Source organism: Thalassophryne amazonica, chromosome 1, assembly GCF_902500255.1.
Source record: "Thalassophryne amazonica chromosome 1, fThaAma1.1, whole genome shotgun sequence".
Taxonomy (NCBI): Eukaryota; Metazoa; Chordata; class Actinopteri; order Batrachoidiformes; family Batrachoididae; genus Thalassophryne; species Thalassophryne amazonica.
In genome coordinates, this window is record NC_047103.1 from 150,501,785 (window position 1) to 150,524,499 (window position 22,715).

The window sequence follows — 22,715 nt, forward strand, 5'->3', positions numbered from 1 at the left end:
TTAGTCTGCAATGTCTCTGCTTTTGTTTCAAATGGATTGGCTTCACTACAGTGGCTGCCTGGACTATTTAACATGTGGCACATGGCCCAGTGAAACAATCAAATAAATCAATGACCATTTACTTCAACATAATCAAGTCCTGCTGTCAGCCAATAGACATGACAATATTTTTCTTTTGGTACAGGCTTCAACAGCAAATCACAGAGGCAATCTGAGCCTTACCACATGTCAAACTGAAATGTCAAATTGTTGAACTTGTCTTGAGGGTGACTCTTGAGCAGTGACCGTGTCTGCATTAAAAATCAGTCCTTGGGAGCACAAATGGTCTTAGCATATTTCAAAACAGTCCACTTATTCCACTGTAAAACATTTTTCATAGCAATTGATATTTTGTCCTTATGACGTGTCCAAAGTTGAAAGAGCTCAATCTTTGGGAAACATGAACAGAACTGATAAATGTTACAGTTTTTGTACAGATATAGGGTTTTAATTGCAAGTTGAGGAAGTCACCATTATTTCCAATCATCCGATGAGGACTCAGTATTTACTCATTATTTTGTCTTCTCTGCAGGCATCTCTGTCAGCATCTCCACTTTCAGCCTTGTGGCCATTGCCATCGAGAGATACAGCGCCATCTGTAACCCACTGAAGTCGCGTGCATGGCAGACCCGATCCCACGCCTACCGTGTCATTGCTGCTACCTGGGTGCTGTCGCTGCTCATCATGGTGCCCTACCCGGTGTTCAGCTTCATCAAGACCGCCCCAAAGGGCAATGGAACCAGCAGCCGCATGTGCCGCCTGATCTGGCCCATGAAACAACTTGAACAGGCCTGGTAAGAGCAGATTTTCCTCCTTCATTTCCTAGTATTGGTATTTTACCAAACATGATTAACACCCAGTGAAAAATGTAAAGAATGGGTTAAATAATGAAATCAGACTTTCTGCCAGATGTGAACATCTTGTTCACATATCTGCTTCACTATCTGCGCTCCTTTTAATGGAGTTTCAAATGGTTGAAGATAACATGGCATTGATTTCACAACCCCTCACACAGAAGATGAGTTTAAAGATAGATAAAAACAGTCAAAAGAATATAATCTGCCTCGATTTGCCTCCAGATCAGTAAAGAACTTCTGATTTACTTAACTCGGCTGATGTGGAAAGATGGGTGCACACGAAGGGTTCTAGGCAGCCGAAGGCGAACTGCCACCGGGTTGATTACCTTAGAGATGGGGAAGGGTCCGACGAACTTGGGAGCAAGCTTGTGGACAGACCCACAGAGAGGCAGGTCCCATGTCGAAAGCCACATTCTTTGTCCCAGCGCATATCATGGGGCAGGGATACGGTCACGGTCCGCATCCCATTTATAGGCTGAGGTGGTTTTCAGCAGGACAATGACGTGCCTGTTCCCAGGTACTACAACAATGCAGGATTTGAGCCACGTTAGACAGGACAGATGAGTTCAAGTCTGTGGAAGTGAAAAAAGATGGATGAAAGCCATATACCACATGAAATGGAGAGTATGGAGGTAATAAATTGTGAGCAAGTTCCACCCAGTGAAGCTGAAGCCGGGTTGCCAGAGGCCAAAATCCGAAGTCCCTTCTCCAATTCTTGATTCATCTGTTCCACCTGACTGTTGTCTTGCGGGTGGTATCCAGACATGAGACGAGCAGTAGCTCCCAACAACCTGCAAAACTCAGACCAAAAGTGAGAGACGAACTCTGGACTACGATTGCAGACGATATTGTGTGGAAATCCTTGCAACGTGAATACGTTTCTTAGAAGAACCTATGAATCCGTGACACAGTAGCTTAGTGGTTAGCACTGTTCCCTCCCAGCAAGAAGGTCATGGGATCAATTCCCACCTGTGTGGAGTTTGCATGTTCTCCCTGTGTTTGCATACGTTTCCTCCGGGTGCCCGGCTTCCTCCCACATTTAAAGACATGCAGGTTAGGTGAATTGGAAGTTTTATAATTTCCCAGGTCTCCCTTGCAAAAGAGATCTCAATCTCAATGGGACTAAGCTGGCTAAATAAATGTTAAAATAAATTAAACAGTAACCGACGCATGAGGCAGAGACAGGGTCCAAAAAACGGACAGGCAGGTCAAAAACACAGGTAGGCAAAACAAGACAAAACACTCTGAAGATAAATACTCAAAAGTGGCACAGAGCACAACAATCTCACAACCAGGAATGGAAAAAGGGACTTAAATAAGAGTGTTTAGGAGGAAATGCAAGACAGGTGTGTGAAGAAGGATCTGGAAAGGGGTGTGGCAAGCAGGAAAGAAAACAGGAGGGAAACGCCCAACATCAACCACCAGATATCAGACAAGACAGTCCCTCCACCAAAACCCCAAGCAAACATAACAAAGGCAATAATACAGCAACAACAACAACAACCTCCCACAGACCGTATCATAACATCAGGCTACTTCATGGATACGGCCCAGGTTAGGTCATGGTTATTAAAAGAGGAACACTTTTGTCATTAGATTTCACCAGCAAAAAAAACAGCCATTCTTAAACCTCATAAGCCAAATCATACCAATCTGTACATCCCAACATTCCATAAAACTGGACTCACCGTCCAGACTCACACCAAGTGTACTGACAAAGGTAAAGTTCACCTCCCCAGCGGTCTCCATTGTGAGCGGGCTGCAGAGGTAATTCCTCCCTTGGGGTCACCACTAGTGGTGTGCAAGATTTACTGCAAGATTTGGTACCAATCTGATACCAAGTACATACATACAGGGCCAGTATCACTGATACACCAATACTTTTAATAATTAAGGTGGAAGCATCATCAAATTGCTAAATCTGAATTAATATTCATGACCTTTAAGTGGTTTTGTGGTTTTTCCTTTGGATTATTAATTAGTGAAAACCCAGGACAGAATTTGGGCAAAGTTTGTAGGTAAATAGAAAATACGCTATCATAATAGTTTTTGTGGGGAAACAATAGAACAGAAACTAAACAATTTTCCCTATACATTGTCAGATCTGGACTTTTTTCTTAAATAAACAAAGTGCATAAAATGTTCACTTGAGAACAAATGAAAAAATTCCTTTTGTGTTCACAGACTACAATTAAAAAAATTAAATAAATTTTTTCTTTTCTGGTCAAAGTGGACAAAATTATCACTCCACAACAAATGTTATAAAATAAGTAGAATTTCAAATAGAATGCGTGTTCAGGGCAGTATGGTGGCTTAGTAGCACTGTTGTCTCACAGGAAGAAGGTTGGGGCCTTTATTCTCTCCTGTTTGCATGGTTTCCCTCCGGGTGCTCATGGCTTTACTCCCTCGGGCAAGGGCGTAGGTTTGGTCTCAGCTTTGGTAGGGACAATACCACCCCCCTGCCCACCACCACCACCACCCCCTAACCCACTCATACCATTAGACGCACAAGTACAGCATAATACATAACATATGACGACATAATGCTGAATAATTTAACACTTTATTTACATTATTAAGTGTGTAGGCAAACAAAGAAATAGCTTAAATAACAAACCCAAAATCACAAATCTATTCTATAGGCCTACACCTGAGAGAACAAGACAACAAAAAAAAAATACTTGTGGAGCTAACAAAAAAAAAAAATTTTTTGCAACCAAGATGTATAATCTATTCTCTTCATCAATAATGCAGTTGTAGGTATCTGGCAACCTAATTTGCCAACAAAAAAAAGGGCTTTACAATGATATATATGGTGTATTACGGTAAATGTAAGCCTGTGATGTCATAACGCAGAGGAAAAACACGGAAGTTTCACACTAGTGCGCCGCTGATTCTCATTACCGTAAGTTCTCATGTAAGCCCTCACGCTGAAAAATTTCAACACTGACAGCAAGCCAAGAACCCGTGCTTTCCAACAGTATGCTATATGTTGCATATATTACGGTAAAGTGCGTTCGGTGACTTTTGAAACGAGGGAAAAGTATGAAAAAGAGCGCAAAAGTGACAGAAAAGTACAGAGACAGACAGCAAACATAAATGTAGTAATTTTTGAGGAAAAGGCAGGGTGTTAGTGTCATTTGTGAAGGTGTGCGTGCGTGTTTGTGTGGGTGTGCAGTTTATTTTAAGTGTGGCGCACAGCATTGTTCGCAAGCCCCCGCCCTTCTTGTTTTTCTGCACCGGAGCAGTGTTGCCAGATATGAAATATGAAACTATCGTACCAAAACCTCAAAATTATCGTATTTTGGGAGAAATTATCGTACACAAACAAAACGCATACAACGTAGCTATTTTAGCATTTTTTTTTTTAATTTACAAAGAATTTTATGTCACATTTTTAAACAGTAATTATAGTAATGGGGAAACTATGGCACAAAAAGAACGCAAATGCACAAGCAAATGCACTACCAGACTAGAAAGATTTATTTTTTCTGTGAAGGGACACAAACGTGTTAATTACCAGACTAGAAAGAGTCGAATTCAACGAATTCAGTCGAATTCGAGGTCCCACTTCACAAATTAAGCACTGCCTGCCACGAGATGCGCTTTGTTTACGTCCATGTGAGAAGAACGTGAGCTAATGAAATTGCAACATGGGTAACCCTGTCACTCTGGCACGTCGAAAACACAAAACGTGACGACTAAAATTATAGTATCGAGTTCGCAAAAAAATAGTGAATGATTTTGTTATATAAAAAAAATTCTAAATATTGGTAGGGACTATTTTGCCATCCCAAAATATTGGTTGTGACTTGTCCCTATGGTCCATATGCAAACCTACGCCCCTGCCCTCGGGCCATCAGACTGTACTCAGTCCTCACTCGGGGAGGAGGAGTGACAGGAAGACAGAGGTTGGGAATGAGAGGAACAGTAGTAGCCAGTAAACCAGTGTTGATCAGTATGTCTGGTATTTATATTGCAAACTGTTTTTCTTTTTTGCTTTCACTTTTAATACTCTGTGTGCTTCTTGCCCTGTGTGCTGCTATACAATGCTGCTGGAACCTCAATTTCCCAGAGGGAGTCTTCCCAAGGGATCAGTAAAGTTCTATCAATCAATCAATCAATCAATCAATTTTTTTATATAGCGCCAAATCACAACAAACAGTTGCCCCAAGGCGCTTTATATTGTAAGGCAAGGCCATACAATAATTATGTAAAACCCCAACGGTCAAAACGACCCCCTGTGAGCAAGCACTTGGCTACAGTGGGAAGGAAAAACTCCCTTTTAACAGGAAGAAACCTCCAGCAGAACCAGGCTCAGGGAGGGGCAGTCTTCTGCTGGGACTGGTTGGGGCTGAGGGAGAGAACCAGGAAAAAGACATGCTGTGGAGGGGAGCAGAGATCAATCACTAATGATTAAATGCAGAGTGGTGCATACAGAGCAAAAAGAGAAAGAAACAGTGCATCATGGGAACCCCCCAGCAGTCTACGTCTATAGCAGCATAACTAAGGGATGGTTCAGGGTCACCTGATCCAGCCCTAACTATAAGCTTTAGCAAAAAGGAAAGTTTTAAGCCTAATCTTAAAAGTAGAGAGGGTGTCTGTCTCCCTGATCGGAATTGGGAGCTGGTTCCACAGGAGAGGAGCCTGAAAGCTGAAGGCTCTGCCTCCCATTCTACTCTTACAAACCCTAGGAACTACAAGTAAGCCTGCAGTCTGAGAGCGAAGCGCTCTATTGGGGTGATATGGTACTACGAGGTCCCTAAGATAAGATGGGACCTGATTATTCAAAACCTTATAAGTAAGAAGAAGAATTTTAAATTCTATTCTAGAATTAACAGGAAGCCAATGAAGAGAGGCCAATATGGGTGAGATATGCTCTCTCCTTCTAGTCCCCGTCAGTACTCTAGCTGCAGCATTTTGAATTAACTGAAGGCTTTTTAGGGAACTTTTAGGACAACCTGATAATAATGAATTACAATAGTCCAGCCTAGAGGAAATAAATGCATGAATTAGTTTTTCAGCATCACTCTGAGACAAGACCTTTCTGATTTTAGAGATATTGCGCAAATGCAAAAAAGCAGTCCTACATATTTGTTTAATATGCGCTTTAAATGACATATCCTGATCAAAAATGACTCCAAGATTTCTCACAGTATTACTAGAGGTCAGGGTAATGCCATCCAGAGTAAGGATCTGGTTAGACACCATGTTTCTAAGATTTGTGGGGCCAAGTACAATAACTTCAGTTTTATCTGAGTTTAAAAGCAGGAAATTAGAGGTCATCCATGTCTTTATGTCTGTAAGACAATCCTGCAGTTTAGCTAATTGGTGTGTGTCCTCTGGCTTCATGGATAGATAAAGCTGGGTATCATCTGCGTAACAATGAAAATTTAAGCAATACCGTCTAATAATACTGCCTAAGGGAAGCATGTATAAAGTGAATAAAATTGGTCCTAGCACAGAACCTTGTGGAACTCCATAATTAACTTTAGTCTGTGAAGAAGATTCCCCATTTACATGAACAAATTGTAATCTATTAGACAAATATGATTCAAACCACCGCAGCGCAGTGCCTTTAATACCTATGGCATGCTCTAATCTCTGTAATAAAATTTTATGGTCAACAGTATCAAAAGCAGCACTGAGGTCTAACAGAACAAGCACAGAGATGAGTCCACTGTCCGAGGCCATAAGATCATTTGTAACCTTCACTAATGCTGTTTCTGTACTATGATGAATTCTAAAACCTGACTGAAACTCTTCAAATAGACCATTCCTCTGCAGATGATCAGTTAGCTGTTTTACAACTACCCTTTCAAGAATTTTTGAGAGAAAAGGAAGGTTGGAGATTGGCCTATAATTAGCTAAGATATCTATCTATCTAATCTAATCTAATCTAATCTAATATAATATCATATAATATAACATCCAAAAACATGCATGTTAGGTGAACTGGAAACTTTAAAATTTGTCTGCAGGTGTGGTTGTGGTTGTCTGGGATAGACTGGCATCCTGTCTAGGGTGTAATCCACCTCATGCCCCTTGACTGCTGGAATGGGCTCCAGGAACGCCCCTCCCCCCTTTAATTGATCCTTAATTGGAGTAAGTGTGTATAGAAAATGGATGGATGTGTGTTCAAGAAATACCACAGAAAATTTCACCCCTCAGTGCACTTCTTTTCTGGCTTTGAAAAAGTAATTAAAAATAAAAAATTGTGAAAATACAATAAATTAAGTGTAAATAACTAAATAACCCCCAAAGCCCCAGTGGGCCCCTGTACAACCTTTGCAGAACAGAGGTTTAGAGGTTTTGCGTGGTTGTTTGTCTGGCACCACTGAGTCATGTGACGTTACAACATGAAAACACAAGAGGGGGGAGGAGGAGCAAAGTATGCCTGCTCCGCCCCGTGACAGCATGGACACTTGAAAGCAGAGGCACTTACAAAGACATGCACAGCCAGGGTGCCTCTTTGATGAAACCGCAGCAGCGCATACAGGAGAGAAACTGAAAGTAAAGTGTCGATCTCATTCCACACACATCAACGTCAATACCAACTTTGGTATTGATATTTGCATCAACCCGCCCACAACTAGTCACCACAGCAGATCTGATGAGGATCTGCATGCTGGTTTGGCACAAGTTTTGCAACAGATGCTCTTCCTGATGCAACTCCACATTATGTGGAGAATAGACAGGGGTGGTTTGGAACCAGGAACCTCCAGTTCAGGAAACAACAGCACTAATCATTTCAAAAGGACATGATTTAAGATGAGTGATCAGGAACAAAAATGAACGATCAGGGTATAAATTCAGGACTTAAGACCATTGGCCAGTACTAAAGATCCAGATCAAGGATGAGTAAAACAAACCTTGGTGATCAGGATCAAAGGTTAGTGGTCAGGATCAAAGATCCAGGCCAAGGAAGAGTAATCAGGATCAATGGCTAGCAATCCTGAGCAAAGCTTAGTGATCAGTATCAGAGGTCAGGAATGCTGAACAAGAGGTTCACTGCAAATTTTGGTCATCATTTCCAGGAATCAGGACAGAAGTAGTTTAAATCCAACAGCTGATGCTGCAGTCGCACTGAGTCTGGAATATGTCAAAACCCGGGTGTTTGCTCTTTACCTAACTGAAAGGAGGTTTGATCTTGGTAATTCAGCAGGATCTTGATTGTAATTGTTTTAGAACTGAATCGATAAGCAGAATGTGTAAAGTTGTTTGCAGTGGCAACATTGAAATAAAAGAAATGGTGCGTGGGAGACTGTTGTCATGCTTTTGTGAGGTTTCCACTTTCACAAATTGTCAAGAACTATAAGTCAAACTGCAGTGAACTGTTGTTTAGTCGGACATCTCATGTTTGATCATCTTTACTGAGGCAGCAGCAGATAGAGTTTGGCATCTAGGCTCTGACTTCATCATCTTCCCTGAAGATTTTTACTTCCGATATTGATGAGTGATGTTGAGATCTGCAAATCATTCACACGTGGGAGCCCGCAGGTGGATACTGGGGTGGAGGCGGGGCTGACAGGCAATGTCATTGCACTTCACAGGGAAAGCTACAAATGTAGGATGTGTTAAGTATTTTCAACATTATGAAACATATAAATGGAGAGCATTTACGTGGTCTTACAATGAGGCCTCACATTTGCCCATATGCACGCACACACGCGCGCACACACACACACACACTATAGGAGGGCTGTCAATAAAGTATAGGTCCTTTTTATTTTTTTCAAAAACTATATGGATTTCATTCATATGTTTTTACGTCAGACATGCTTGAACCCTCGTGCGCATGCGTGAGTTTTTCCACGCCTGTCGGTGACGTCATCCACCTGTGAGCACTCCTTGTGGGAGGAGTCGTCCAGCCCCTCGTCGGAATTCCTTTGTCTGAGAAGTTGCTGAGAGACTGGCGCTTTGTTTGATCAAAATTTTTTCTAAACCTGTGAAACACATCGAAGTGGAAGTGGACACGGTTCGAAAAATTAAGCTGGTTTTCGGTGAAAATTTTAACGGCTGATGAGAGATTTTGAGGTGATACTGTCGCTTTAAGGACTTCCCACGGAGCGAGACGTCGCGCAGCGCTCTCAGGCGCCGTCGTCAGCCTGTTTCAAGCTGAAAACCTCCACATTTCAGGCTCTATTGATCCAGGACGTCGTGAGAGAACAGAGAAGTTTCAGAAGAAGTCGGTTTCAGCATTTTATCCGGATATTCCACTGTTAAAGGAGATTTTTTTAATGAAAGACGTGCGGACAAGTCCGCGTGTCGGGACGCAGCCGGCGCGGTGTGGTGGCACAGGAAAAACACCTCCGTGTTGATAACCATTTGTAAAATCCAGGCGGCTTTTGATGGCTTTCAGTGGAGTATATGAGAAATTGTTTAACAGCTGGACATGTTCCAACTTGTCCTTAAGGCTTCCAACAGAGGTGTTTTTCCTGTGGCGGAGCGTCGCGGCGGCTGCGAGCCGACTCTGCAATCCGCCCGCACGTCTTTCATTAAAAAAATCTCCTTTAACAGTGGAATATCCGGATAAAATGTTGAAACCGACTTCTTCTGAAACTTCTCTGTTCTCTCACGACGTCCTGGATCAATAGAGCCTGAAATGTGGAGGTTTTCAGCTTGAAACAGGCTGACGACGGCGCCTGAGAGCGCTGCACGACGTCTCACACCGTGAAAGTCCTTAAAGCGACAGTATCACCTCAAAATCTCTCATCAGCTGTTAAAATTTTCACCGAAAACCAACTTAATTTTTCGAACTGTGTCCACTTCGATGTGTCTCACAGGTTTAGAAAAAATTTTGATCAAACAAAGCGCCAGTCTCTCAGCAACTTCTCAGACAAAGGAATTCCGACGAGGGGCTGGACGACTCCTCCCACAAGGAGTGCTCACAGGCGAATGACGTCACCGACAGGCGTGGAAAAACTCACGCATGCGCACGAGGGTTTAAGCATGTCTGACGTAAAAACATATGAATAAAATCCATATAGTTTTTGAAAAAAATAAAAAGGACCTATACTTTATTGACAGACCTCGTATAGGCGTGATGCCATGCAAGGCATGCAGCTGTACACTGCAAGTGGTGATGTCCTTGATCTGTCCATATTTTACTGACTTAACCATCAGAAGTGTATCTGTATGTGGTGAAAGTCAGTGTTGCAATGTAATGAAGTAGAAATACTTCATTACTGTATTTAAGTAGAATGTTGACATATCTGAACTTTGTTATTTAAATTTCTGGCGACTTTCATTTTTACTTCACTACATTTCCTCAAAATGTATACTTTTACTCCGATACTTTCCCTGAACCATCTTTGTTACTCATTAGTACAATATAAAAGTAGAAGAAATTTGATCGGGCAATGCCTGTTTGCAGAGGTGAAAGCAGCAGTGCGCCATACCGGGAAGACTCGACAACCGCAGCGGAGGGGTCCTCCTTTCACCCCTGCAGCAAGTGCCGTGTTTGACATAAAACAAGTTTAAAAGACAAAAAAAAAAAAAAAAGAAGTTGAATCTGTGCCCCCGCTGAGGAAGAGGAGACTGGAGGGTGAAAAGGGGGCTGTATGTGCTTTGGACTCCAAAAGCATACGCCTAGGTGCGCACACATACACGGATTGACTCCCACTGGAATTAACATGCACATTTAACACACATTTAAGTATCGACAAAATTAGTCAGCGTGGGTATTTCATTTGTTATTTTATTTGAAATATATTGAAATATTATAAAATATTTCAATATATATAATTAAATATTACTGAATATATAAATAGCTGTGTTATAAATAGCTATAAATGACTGTTCTGTTTCACAAGAGCCTGGCTGTTGTGTTTAACAAAAAAGTGTGTGTGGGTCTTCCAGGAAAAAGACTGTGTGGTCTTCAGAAAAAGAACGGCACTTATCCTCTCACCAACACCAACTGCTCCACCAGAGGTGGTTCCAGACTTTTATAGGGGCTGCCTGGTTTCTCCAGACACCACACTGGCTTTCTTTTCATGTCACTGTTTCACTCATCACTCATTTTGGATTTTACTTTTACTCAGTACTTTTACTTAAAGTACATGTTATATGAGAAATTTCCTTTTGATACTTAACTATAATAAATTTCAGACTTTTACTCAAGTAATATTTTTAAAGGAGACTTTAACTTTTACCAAAGTAATTACCTCCGCCAAGGAGGTTACGTTTTCAGTCGCGTTTGTTTGTTTGTTTGTCTGTCTGTCAGCAGGATAACTCAAAAAGTTTTGAACGGATTTTGATGAAATTTTGTGGAGTGGTTGGAAATGACAAGAGGAACAAGTGATTAAATTTTAGTGGTGGTCCGGATCACGATCCGGATCCCGATGCTAACATGTTAGCATGTCTATGGCATTTTCAATGTTAAAAGTTAGCATTAAGCAGTTGCAGCTGTCATCACGTTCGGGTGCATTTGTTTTCAAATTGTAATATTTCTTAAATTTATTTTTGTTGAAATTTTGTGGAGTGGTTGGAAATGACAAGAGGAACAAGTCATAAAATTTTAGTCGTGATCCGGATCACGATCCGGATCCCGATGCTAACATGTTAGCATGTCTATGGCATTTTCAATGTTAAAAGTTAGCATTAAGCAGTTGCAGCTGTCATCACGTTTGGGTGCATCTGTTTTCAAATTGTAATATTTCTTAAATTTATTACCTCCGCCAAGGAGGTTATGTTTTTGGTCGCGTTTGTTTGTTTGTCTGTCTGTCAGCAGGATAACTCAAAAAGTTTTGAATGGATTTTGTTGAAATTTTGTGGAGTGGTTGGAAATAACAAGAGGAACAAGTGATTAAATTTTAGTGGTGATCCAGATCACGATCCGGATCCCGATGCTTACGCGTTAGCATGTCTATGGCATTTTCAATGTTAAAAGTTAGCATTAAGCAGTTGCAGCTGTCATCACGTTCGGGTGCATTTGTTTTCAAATTGTAATATTTCTTAAATTTATTTTTGTTTATATATTAATAATCTAATAATTATTATATACAATTTTAGAGAAAGAGACAAAAAGAAAGAGATCACTGTGCCAAGGAGGGAATCTCTTTAGGGTCAGTGACTTTATGGCCTTGTTTAGAGAAGTGTTTCATAAATGTTAAAAAATTCATATATTTGCAGTTTAGTTGAATAATAAATTGAATTTTGTCTCATTTGTTTTTGTCTATAAGCACATGCAATATCAATATCAGTGCTCAGATGACGGTAGCTTCTGGGAAAGGTGCAAGTTGCAATAAACTGTGATGCGAAGCGCTAAGGATACATGCTATCCAGTCACAGCAGATGAAACTTTTTTTTTTACTACTGAGCAAACATCATTGTTAGACTTTTTTAGGTTCAATGATTCCACGGCATGTAGATGTTATAGCGTCAGTGACCCCATGGCCTTGGCGGAGGTTTGCACTCTCTGAGTGCTTCTAGTTTTATGGTAAGATACTTGTACTTTCACTCAAGTATCACTTTGAGGTACTTTATACAAGACTAGTGAAAGTGTTGAACTTGTACAGACATTTAAGGCCTTTGACAGCCTTTGAGACTGAGAGGCACTTGGGAAGCGACATGAGCCTGCTGGACAGACGTGCTTGGTGATGTTGATATCGTTGCAGGCAAACAAGGTCAAACCATGTCTTTAGGGTCCTTGTGCTGCCTGTCTTGCTGTATGGTTGTGAGACTTGGACGCTAACCAGTGACCTAAGATGACGAATGGAAGTCTTTGGTACTAGGTATCTTCAGAGGCTCCTTGGGTACTGCTAGAATGGCTTTGTATGAAAGAAGCAGTTACTAAGGGGCCTGTCACACCTGGATGATTTAGCCAGCATATGCCGACTTATGAAATATTTTGCAAATACGCTGGCTATATCGAATAAGTTAGGCAGCTGTCACACCATGAAGATTTAGCCAGAGTATGCCGATGGACAGCTCTGTCTCCATCAAGCAGTCTGGGTCGTTATGGCACTAAAGAGGACAAACAGAGTAATTTAATGTTTTTAAAAATTTAATTTAACTTTACTTTTGTCTTGGCAGATCATGGGATTTATTTTCATTGCATGCAGAATGCTGAAGAATGTCTGTGGTAAACACTGACGTGAATGAATGAGGTGCTGTGACTCTATCAACTTTTAAAATAAGTTAATTTTTTTGTTGTAGCACAAGGCACCAGCGTTCGGTGGTTCACGCACCGAGATCAGGCAAAGCACAGAGGGACTACTTTTAAATTGCTACATTTCTTCAGCCACGACAAGGAACTAAAGTATTTTCAAACGTCATTTTCCAAAATCAGGACACTTTATGTGGATATGTTTTCATCAGGCTGTGATGATGAATCCGACTGAAATGACATAACAGGTAAGATTACGACTTTATATTTTATTCAGTGTGTAAATGGTTTTAATATTTGAAACAGTCTGAACTGTTCGATGACTGCAGCTTTCAGCTGAGCCAATCAATGGACAGCATCACTGGACGCATTTCGACTTATGAGTAACTTACAACCTATCCTCAGCATTAAGTCGGACTTGTTTCCGGTGGGGGGGTTGGCCTCTGCCAGGGCTGCGCCTTGTCACCAGTCCTGTTTGTGATATTCATGGACAGGGTATCGAGGCGTAGTAGGGGAGAAGGGTCTTTGGTTTGGTGGGCTGAGGGTCTCATCGCTGCTTTTTGCAGATGTGTAGTCCTGTTGGCTTTATTGGCCTGTGATCTCCAGCACTCACTGGGTCGGTTTGCAGCCGAGTGTGGAGCAGCCGGGATGAGGATCAGCACCTCAAAATCTGAGGCCATGGTTCTCAGCAGGAAACCGATGGACTGCCTACTCCGGGTAGGGAATGAGGTCTTGCCCCAAGTGAGGGAGTTCAAGTAGCTTGTTCAGAAGTTAGGGGACAATGGAGCGTGAGATTGGCCGGAGAATCCGCGCAGCAGGGATGGTATTACCTTCACTCTGCCGTACTGTTGAAAGGCTGACAGAGTGGTACCCAGAGAACAACCTGAACTCACTGCAGAGGATCATAAAAATAGGCCAAAACATCATCAAACAGCTACCTACCATGGTCACCATCTTCAAGTCTCGATTTGCAGAAGACACAAAACAGTCTGAAAGACTCATTCCACCCTGCTAATTATCTGTTTGAACCGTTGCCTTCAGGGATGTTACAGGGCCAACCAAACACGCACCACAAGATTCATGAACAGTTTCTATTCCAAAGCTATCACCATACTCAGCTCTGATCTGAAAAGAAACCCACTAATATCTGTCATCAATAACATCAGTACCTCATGCAATGCTCTGCACTTTATATTTTGGGTGCATTTTGGGTGAATGGGTGCGACAATGAAAATGTATTATTTTATTGATTATCTAGTATGCTACTTTTGTTAATGAGTCAGTACGTGAGTGCACTGAATTTCATTGTATTACTGTGCAATGACAAATTTCTATTCTATTCAGTGACATAAAGGGAGTTGAGCCAAAAGGCAAAGCTCTCAATTCACTGGTCAATCATCATTCCTACTCCCACCTATGATCACGAGGGTTGGGTATGACTAAAAGAACTAGATCACGGGTACAAGCGGCCGAAATGGGCTTCCTTAGGAGGGTGGCTGGAGTCTCCCTTAGAGATAAGGGGAGCTTGGAGTAGAGCTGCTGCTCCTTCATGTTGAAAAGAGCCAGCTGACTTGGTTTGGGCATCTGGTAAGGATACTTCCTAGGTGCCTCCCTAGGGAAGTGTTCCAGGTACGTCCATCTGGGAGGAGACCCCGGGGAAGACCCAGGACTAGGTGGAGAGATTATATCTCCACACTGACCTGAGAACGCCTCGGGATCCCCCAGTCAGAGGTGGTCAATGTGGCCTGGGAAAGGTAAGTTTGGGGTCCCCTACTGGAGCTGTTGAGCCCTGCGACCTGATCCCAGATAACTGATTGAAGATGAGTGATGAGTGAGACTAACTTACAAGTAACATGTGTCAACAATCGCATAATTTACCTCCAACTATCACTTGCATTGTCATGTTGGTCAGAATCAGAATAGCTGTTTTCGCCAAGTATCTTCAAAGAATAAAAGGAATTTGACTTTGGTTTGAACTGTCGTCTCTCTGTACAAGCATGTATAAATAAACACTAAATTCACAATTAAAAATGCGCTAATAAAAATGTGCAGTAAAAAATGTGTGCAAAGGAGAAACAAACAGACAATGTGGCACGTTTCTCTGTGCATGATCTAGAATGTAGGTGCCTGAGTGTTGAGGACCCCAGTAGTGGGAGAAGAACAGGGAGACACCCGCACATTATCTAGCATATATACTCAACAAAAATATAAACGCAACACTTTTGGTTTTGCTCCCATTTTGTATGAGATTAACTCAACGATCTAAAACTTTTTCCACATACACAATATCACCATTTCCCTCAAATACTGTGCACAAACCAGTCTAAATCTGTGATATTGAGCACTTCTCCTTTGCTGAGATAATCCATCCCACCTCACAGGTGTGCCATACCAAGATGCTGATTAGACACCATGATTAGTGCACAGGTGTGCCTTAGACTGCCCACAATAAAAGGCCACTCTGAAAGGTGCAGTTTTGTTTTATTGGGGGGGGGATACCAGTCAGTATCTGGTGTGACCACCATTTGCCTCATGCAGTGCAACACATCTCCTTCGCATCATCCGTGAAGAGAACACCTCTCCAACGTGCCAAACGGCAGCGAATGTGAGCATTTGCCCACTCAAATCGGTTACAACGACGAACTGGAGTCAGGTCAAGACCCCGATGAGGACGACGAGCATGCAGATGAGCTTCCCTGAGACAGTTTCTGACAGTTTGTGCAGAAATTCTTTGGTTATGCAAACCGATTGTTCCAGCAGCTGTCCGAGTGGCTGGTCTCAGACGATCTTGGAGGTGAACATGCTGGATGTGGAGGTCCTGGGCTGGTGTGGTTACACGTGGTCTGCGGTTGTGAGGCTGGTTGGATGTACTGCCAAATTCTCTGAAACGCCTTTGGAGACGGCTTATGGTAGAGAAATGAACATTCAATACACGAGCAACAGTTCTGGTTGACATTCCTGCTGTCAGCATGCCAATTGCACGCTCCCTCAAATCTTGCGACATCTGTGGCATTGTGCTGTGTGATAAAACTGCACCTTTCAGAGTGGCCTTTTATTGTGGGCAGTCTAAGGCACACCTGTGCACTAATCATGGTGTCTAATCAGCATCTTGGTATGGCACACCTGTGAGGTGGGATGGATTATCTCAACAAAGGAGAAGTGCTCACTATCACAGATTCAGACTGGTTTGTGAACAATATTTGAGAGAAATGGTGATATTGTATATGTGGAAAAAGTTTTAGATCTTTGAGTTCATCTCATACAAAATGGGAGCAAAACCAAAAGTGTTGCGTTTATATTTTTGTTGAGTGTAGATGGTTATTTTAGAGATGTGGGAATGGACCAGTTGTCTGCCTGGCTACGTCTGTGATCTCATGGATGCAGCTAAGCACAGCACCAGTGCATGACCCCAGACCTGATTTGTCCATATGCCCTCTGAGAACCACAAAATCCACACTTAAAGATATTCACTGCAATCCAGAAAAGAGATGGGTACATAGTCCAGGATGTGATTCTTGGAGCATTACAGGATAAAGTACTCTAGGATTTTTTTTTTTCAGTCCTCTTGGATGGTGCAATTAAAATGAAAGAGGCTCAGCAAGGAAAACCCCTGTACATGCACATCTCTGTTCGACAGGCATTGTGCTTCAACACTTTGAAGAAATTTCTTTTCAAACTGCTAAGCTCCTCTGGTGCAGACAAGACGTTGCAAGGCCACCTCATTAGCTTGCATGTTAAGCATGAGCAAGAAAGTTGACGCTCAGAAGTCAGGAGTCCACATGTGTCACAGAGGATTTTCAAGCCCTAATTCACAATTTCATCTGCAGCCATCATAACCATTTCTTAATGATTATGATTAAGCTTTCACAAATATGGAGGATTTAGCTTTCACAAATATCCTTTTCTTATGTCCATCCATCCATCCATTTTCTTCCGCTTATCCGGAGTCGGGTCGCGGGGGCAGCAGCTCAAGCAAAGCCGGCCAGACCTCCCGAACCACACACACCTCCCCCAGCTCCTCCGGGGGAACCCCAAGGCGTGCCCAGCCACCCTGCGGAAGAAACTCATCTCGGCCGCTTGTACTTGCGATCTCGTTCTTTCGGTCATGAGCCAAATCTCATGACCATAGGTGAGGATCGGAACGTAGATCGATCGGTAAATCGAGAGCTTTGCCCCCCCTACTCAGCTCTTTCTTCACCACGACGGTCCGATACAGCGACCACATCACTGCAGATGCTGCACCGATCCGTCTATCGGTCTCACACTCCATCTGTCCCTCACTCGTGAACAAGACCCCGAGATACTTAAACTCCTCCACTTGAGGCAAGGACACTCCACCGACCTGAAGAGGGCAAAGCACCTTTTTCACCTTTTATACCTAATGAAGCAGACTGTTACCTAAGCTTCATCTTCAGACTGAAATCACAGTTTGAAATGACTCATTATTAAAGTCCTAAAGGACTTCTAAAACTATTTTGTTAATGCAAAACTATTTTTACCCAAGGCCAAAATATGGCCATCGGGTATTGCAAAGGCTTTGCCTCCATCGTTCCATCTGTCTGTCTGTCTGTGCTCAGCATAAGTCTATTCCTATTACTGCCAGTGTCTTCAAATCCACAGGGAACATTCTTGGGACACAGATACTGGACAAGTTCAAAGATGGCTAACCTTGATCTATTTTAAGAGGTCAAAAGGTCATATTCCGTTTCCTATTTTTACTATGCTCATGAGGCCAAGAGGATTTTAGCATCGCATTACATTTAGTATTTCCTAAAAATGTATATAGACATTATGTACTATTTCTTTGGCCATAGGTGCACACTGGAGGCATCAATGAACAACTGTCTCATTTTCTCTTTGTAAAAATTGTTAAATAAATACATGGTTTTTGTCATTATGAAGGCCTAATTTTTTCATTCCTACATTTGGTTTTCACAGTGTCTCATTATTAGCATGAAAGAAACAATCAAGTCACCTAAATGAGTCCATTTATTTGAAATAGCATAATTTTTGCCTTTCATAAACATATCGGTGTTATATACATATCTGTGTTATTTTTGCTAATATGAAAACATATATTTTACAGAATGAACAATGTGGAACAACACCTTGCCTGTTGGAAATGGTGTTAGTACATAGTTTGTCCAGCAGATGGTGCATTGATTATGATGCTGTCAAGCATGGCTGGGAACCCCATCATCCTTTGGTCATATTAGCAACAAGAGAGAGAGGGAAATCAACCAGCTGCCATTCATTTTCAAAGTGGACGTTTCACAGCAACAGACAAAGAGACAAGTGACAGAGACAGAATAGAGGAGAAATCTATTTTATGCAAAGATTGCATGATGTGATAGAGGAACTGTTGTGTGTGGGCCGCCAGAAGAGGAGGTACTGCTGGTCCACCACCAGTGGGCGCCCTGCCTGAAGTGCGGGCTTCAGGCACGAGAGGGCGCTGCCGCCATGGACACAGCCGGGGGTGACAGCTGTCACTCATTACCTCTTGACAGCTGTCACCCATCTACTCAACATCATCTCACTCCATAAAGACCAGACGTCATCTCCACCTCGTTGCCGAGATATCATACTTCATTGGAGGTAATATCCTCAGCCGTTTTACAATATTGCTTGTATATTGTGAGTGTTTGCAGGAGTACTGGTACCGCTGTCAGTGGAAGCTGAGAGAGCGCTACAAGGCACTCTTTTTCCCTGAGGAATCTTCAGTACTCTGCAAGTTATTGAGTGAGAGGTGGAGGTGGCATTCCCACCGCTGTTGTTACTGGGTGTACACACACCCACACTTGACTGTCTTTGTTCTCGCCAGCAGTACCAGATCCGACAGTCGGGGATGGTGATCACCTGGGAATTCGGGACTTGGCGGCTCCAGTATTCACCAGGTTCTGTGGTGGCGGAAATCGTGTGGTTCCGGCTCTTCTCAGGATGGACGTCTTCTATCCTCGAGCCTGCCCACACGTCACCTTTGTGGATTGACTGTAATTATATTCTGAGATTGTCTGTATATTCGTTGTGCACATTTCACAACATTAAATTGTTACTTTTTGGCTCATCTATTGGCCGTTCATTTGCGCCCCCTGTTGTGGGTCCGTGTCACAACACTTTCACAACAGGAACTGTCTATCAGAGTGAAGGCAACATGACAACACCATGACGTACACTGGTTGGTTGCTTAAACAAAATAATCCAAGCTGGTGGAATGCACTCTCAGACAGCTCTATTTCTGCATAAATCTAGTATATTTGAAAAAAAAAAAAAAGGCTTTTCCTGAGTTATGCTGCGTAATGTGCCTGTTTAGGCACTGAACATGGCCAATAAAGAGCTGACTGGGGAAATCAGCTGAAGTGTGCTCACCTGTAGCTTGGCCTGTTATGATGCAAAACGACACCAGTATATGTGCCACATGATCATACTGTAATATAATTTGAACATAAGAAAATGCCATAAAAAGCTCTGATTGAATAACATTTTGGCCATGTTCCTCACTCCTGCAAAAATAGTTCATTTATTTTCTGGCTAAAACAGCTACACAACATTGCTCACATAATGGTCTTACAAACACATCATCATCATGATCGTTTTAAAAAGTAATGAAAGAGTTCAGTTCAACATTCCTTCAGGGTCCCCATGAAAGGATTTTGTAGTTGAAGTTAGATTTCATGCTGAAGATCATGATCATGAATAAAAATTCTTATACAGGCCCTGAAGCCCATTGGTGCTGTGCTTATCCCCAGATGCCATAATATGAACTTCATGAGAGTCTGTGACTCTATGTAGATGGGACACCATTGCAGGTTACTTACCCCCAGCCAAGAGTGGCACCCACTTACAGCTGGGTGGACTGAGACAGTGCAGATGAAGTGTTTTATTCAAGGACACAAACAGGTAGCATGTCCTAGAATCAAACCTAAGTCAGCATAATGGCAACCCAGTTCCTTATGCCACTGAGCTAACTGCTCTGCATGTAAGTCCTATATATATCAGCCCTGAGGTCCATTGGTGCAAGTGCTTAGGCCCACAATCCTCAGCGTGAAAGGGACGAGAGTCTATGATCCCACCTGGAAGGGACACCAGTTCATTGCAACTTACTTCCCCTGCCAAGGCTACTGACCATTTACAGGTGGGTGAACTGGGACAATGCCGGTGAAGTGTCGTGTCCAAGGACACAATCATGTATCGTGTCGGACTACCACTGATAAATCCTGGTATTAATAAAGGTACACAGTAAATTTTGCTGAGTAAAATTTACTCTGCTGGGATAACTTTTGATCCTCATCCATATAGAGTAAAAAACACTCTATTTTATAGTGAAATCAGCTCTACCGGTGTTGCCGACCGCATGCCCCCACCCAAACCGGGATTTAGGGTGGACTGTTCAGTCGGCGACACGTCTAGTCAGTGCAAGTGGTTTTTACTCCAATAAGAGTTGATTTTACACTACGCTGAGTTGATTTAGCCCTGTGGTAGAGTATATTTAACTCTTTTTAGACTGGGACCAAATGTTATCCCAGCAGAGTAAATTTTGTTCAGCAAAATTTCCTGTGTACGGATCTTTTCATGAGAAAATAAATGAGTCTAACATTTAGGATCAAATGAGAAACATGACTTTTTGTGTCGTCGTGCTGGCATTAACACGCTGTCAAAGACCAGATAATATCTGTGCAGCTAAAAGACCTGTCTACTCATATTTAATTACAACTTTGCTTTTGATGAATAGTTGTGTTTCACCAATTGATCAACTGTGAGTTTGTCAGCATGTCATCGAATACCAACTCAAAGAAGAACCAAAAACAGCACTGGAGATAATAATGGTACAATTAGCAGGTTTCCCTTGTAGACGGTGAATACATTTACGGTTGTGTTTGTTGTGTGAACATGCTGGTTTGTGTGGTTTCTTTGAGTGCTAGAAACCAAATTAGCACGCTTTTTCTGGTTTGTATTCATGTCGCTTCCAGGTGATACAGACAGAATTAAAAGAGCCGACAATGAATATTCATCATACGTAGGTTGTTTTTAGTGTTCCTCTGCTTAACTTCACTTCTGAGGCAATACAAGCACAGATCTCCACCAGGTGCTTTTTATTGGGGGAGCGGGGGGGATCCTCACTGCTGCATGGTTCATTTCCTGACAGCTTATGAAAGGTGTACCCTGAAGCTTTTTTTAAAAGTGAGAGTAGACTGAGAGGCTGTACAGAGTTCAGAGGAGAACCCAGGAAGGCATTAGAATATCAGAGAATTAATAAACACTACTCCCTCTGCCTTGCTGCTGTTGCTTTCATGTGCTGACTGATATTCTCCACAGACATCAGTGGTTAAGGACTAGTTAAAAAAAATCAAATGGTTAAGATTAATTGTGATCTGTACATTCAGGCCCAGTGCCAGAAAAAAATATATTAAGGGGGCGATGAGTTTATCACAGGGGGCGGGGTCGCTCCCCTCCCCCAAAAAAGTGCGCACCGGAGGGTACCTGCCTCTGAGCGTGCGGAATGAATTGGGTGCGCTCCTAGAAAGCTTGTGTATTTAGGCTACACCGTTGTAAGAGACTAAGCGTAAAGTGTGATGACAGTATTTTTAATTATTATTTGAACGTATAGACCCTCGGTCAAGTGATCTCCTGCATACCACAAAACCAAACCAACAACTGATCTGAGAAACGACACGAGACAGTAGATTAACCCCACATACAGCCCTCCATCACAAGCGCAAACACAGCGCAACTGGGCATGACAGTCACACAACGGGTCAAAGATAAACCTTTCATGTAGATATACAGTGGTCCCTCATTTATCGCGGGAGTTACGTTCTAAAAATAGCCCGCAATAGGCGAAATCCGCGAAGTAGTCAGCGTTATTTTTTACAATTATTATAGACGTTTTAAGGCTGTAAAACCCCTCACAACACACTTTATACACTTTTCTCAAACAGGCATGAACATTTTCTCACTTTTCTCTCGTGTGTAAACACTCTCAAAGTTCAAACCTTAGTAGAAAAATAAGACCAACCTGTTTTCAGGCCCAAACATTTGTTTGAGAAATAAAAATAGACCGTGGCTTTTAGAACTAACAAATTTAATTTTAATGATCAACCTACGAGGTTGGACACATAAGAATTATTAATAGTGACTGACCAGTATTTCACAGTTCCTCTGATCGCGCCTCTTCGTCATGGTGCCGCGCCAGTGTCGCGCCTTTTTCCACTCACACCTCGCTGCAGGTGTCTTTTTCCAAGTGAAGAACACAGTTATGGGTAGTTGTTGGCGCTCTTTTTTCTTCTGGGCGAGAAGATTCTTATAAACAGACACACAGAACACAATGCGCGTACTCTCCCTTCGCGGTGCCGCAACAGGTGTCCTGTCATCTCGACAGAACACCGGCCTGCTTGATGAGGACGCAGAGCACAAAGTGCTGTAAAAAAAACAAACAAAAAAAAAAGCATGCGAAATTGGACTAAAAAAATCCGCAAAACTGCGAGGCACTATATTTTCCAGTATTTCTTTTTCTTTCTTTTTTATTTTTATTTTTGATAACTCTCACATCCGAGGGGGCGAAGTTGATGATGTGAGGGGGCGTCGCCCCCAAACGCCCCCTCGTGGCGCCGGGTCCAATCTTATTTATTCATTTTTATTTGGTCTGGATCACCTTCATACTTGATTTCAGATAAATTGATGTTATTGAGTTGGTTTTGTTGGATGCCAGTTGA

The 22,715-nt window shown here is 42.3% G+C and overlaps 1 protein-coding gene across 1 annotated transcript in view; it reads left to right on the forward strand.

Annotated features, from left to right (window-relative positions):
- The window catches only part of si:dkey-1h24.2 (uncharacterized protein LOC100137117 homolog), a 148,701-nt gene that overhangs the window by 70,063 nt on the left and 55,923 nt on the right, over window positions 1–22,715 (forward strand). The window contains exon 3 of the mRNA XM_034176068.1: window positions 572–833. Within this exon, the coding sequence (XP_034031959.1) occupies window positions 572–833 (262 nt within the window). The remainder of the gene's footprint in view (window positions 1–571; window positions 834–22,715) is intronic.